This window comes from Monosiga brevicollis, genomic scaffold (genome assembly GCF_000002865.3).
Source record: "Monosiga brevicollis MX1 MONBRscaffold_4 genomic scaffold, whole genome shotgun sequence".
Classification (NCBI taxonomy): domain Eukaryota; class Choanoflagellata; order Craspedida; family Salpingoecidae; genus Monosiga; species Monosiga brevicollis.
Window position 1 is genome coordinate 1,747,106 of NW_001865041.1, and position 2,106 is coordinate 1,749,211.

At 57.3% G+C, this 2,106-nt stretch overlaps 1 protein-coding gene across 1 annotated transcript in view; it reads right to left on the bottom strand.

The window, feature by feature from the left end:
* Nucleotides 1–128: 128 nt before the first annotated feature.
* MONBRDRAFT_23665 (uncharacterized protein) overlaps nt 129–2,106 on the bottom strand; it is a gene marked incomplete at both ends in the record, with an annotated part of 2,764 nt that continues 786 nt past the window's right edge. Inside the window, 3 exons of the mRNA XM_001743971.1 lie at nt 129–347; nt 458–1,264; nt 1,381–2,096. Coding sequence (XP_001744023.1) covers nt 129–347; nt 458–1,264; nt 1,381–2,096 — 1,742 coding nt within the window. The remainder of the gene's footprint in view (nt 348–457; nt 1,265–1,380; nt 2,097–2,106) is intronic.

The following is a 2,106-nucleotide window of genomic DNA, read 5'->3' on the forward strand; positions in this document are numbered from 1 at the left end:
AAGTCCAGCCTTTAGGGGGCCCCCCCCCCCCCCCCCACCCCCACTGTCAGGAAGAATAGATATCAACGGTCATTTCAGAGGCCCGGGCTTGGCGTGCCCCAGACTTTCGTCTCTGTAAAACAAAGCCCCTATACGGCCGTTGATTGCCCCCAAACTGAGGAGCCTCCGCGACCTTGTAGACCCATGAGTGGCAGGGTTGTGTTTTGCAGACGGGTTGAGTTGGCAGAGCTCCAAGTTTCCGATTGGGCATCTTGGGGACGACGCTCGGTCGATGCCATGGCGCCGGCTTTGATAATCACGTCGGGGTGATGAAATACCTTGCAAGGGTGTGTCACTCGCGTTTGGACCTAAGGCGCGGTACAGCAGACAGCCGGTTAGGGTCGCATCAGATCAAATCACAGCAAAGGGCAACACTAAAAAGTCAAGTGTGAAATCAAGGCCAAGACCAATAACTTACAATGTAGAAGAGATACTCGTCCAACAGCATGCGCAGCGCATTAAAAGAGCCAAAGGAAGGCGCACTCTTCATCGTCAGCTCGCGCAAGATCTGCACCGAGTAGAAAGACCAGCTTTGTAGCAGGTTGCGTGACACCTTGTGGTTGAGCTGCACCTTGCGTACCGCACGTGCCTCATCATCTTCGCCTGCGGTTGTGGACGCGGCGTCCGCATCCGCCATGGCATCGGCACTCGACTCGTCCTTTGACGTCACATGCTCCGTATCCTTGTCCCGAGCCGGGCTGGCACTGCGCTGGCCGGTCAACGTATCCTTGGTCGCTGCTTCCACCAGGGCATCAAGACCATGGCCTGCCTTCTTGAACGTGGGTGTGGCCTCGGGCCCCGCGGCAGCACTGCCTGCTCCGTTCAACTCGGCCTTGTCGTGGGGCGGGGAACGCGGAGCGGCCAGGTCAGCTCGACCCGCAGCAGGCTTGCCATTTGAGCCGGTGGTGCTCTCGCCGTCATCGTCTCCGACTGAACTGTCTTCGAATCGCTGCTCGGCGTTGCTAAAGACGCGCTCTACCACCGACATGAGCCAGTGTGAAGTATAGCTCAAGCCACGAGGCTGCTCCAGGAGGGCCTTGAGTTCAGCGAAGATTTGTTCGACAAAGGAGTCCTCGCAGCCCGTGACCCAGGCTGACTCGCGACGAATGGCATCCGTGGACACGCGCTCCAGATCCAAGCGCATACGGTGCACCTGGCTTTGGCTTGAGAGCATTTTGCTGCCCGCTTGCGCCAACTCGTTCAGGGCCAAACGTCGGCGCACGATCTACAACGATCAAGAAAAACAACAACAACCAAAAGGTCAGGCAGGGACCGGCATTTGTCGGGCTAGGTTGGGTGTATTGGCTAGTGCTTGGGCAATGCAGCAGAGCTCGGACGCACCTGTTCCAGAACTTCGCCTGCCGTCTGCTTGGCTTCGATGAGAGACCAGGGAAGCTTGACGGCGAGCGTTTTGAGATCCTTGAGTGAGGAGATGAGGTCATCCACGAGGGTATGAATGGTACTAATGGCGTTCTTGCCAACTGGCCGGAGCACCTCGGGCACCAGCACGTGGAGCATGGTATCGTATAGAATGGTGTCCCACAGCTCGACCTTGATGCAGACAGCAGCTGAGTGGGCCAAGGTGCGGTGTGCTTCCGGACCCTTTGTCCAGAAGCTGTGAATGTTGGCATAGAGCTGAGCAAAGTTCATTTCCTTGAGATTGGACAGAAGCGTCTCACAGTGTGAGCGGTAGCTCTCAGCAAACTCGCCAACCATCTCGGCCGTGACATCAGCCAGCTCAGGCGTATCCTCAGCGTCCTCGCGCACATCCTCAAAGGCCAAATAAGGCAGCTCTGGGATTTCCAGGTTCTGATCCAAAGACTGCGCAAGCATCTCCAGGGTATCGATGGAGGGTGTGTGTTTGGCTTGAGGCTCGCCTTCGGTCCCGGGTTTGCCGCTAGTGCTGGGTGTGGCCTCGGTACCCGCCGACGTCTTGCTCAGACCTTCCTTGGAGGTTGTCACGGGGGCTTTGTTGTTGTTCTTGCCGTTGTTGTTGCTGCTCTGGGCGGGATTGTGGCTGCTCGAGTTGCTTACGCTCTTGTTATCCTCGTCATCTTCTTCGTCAAG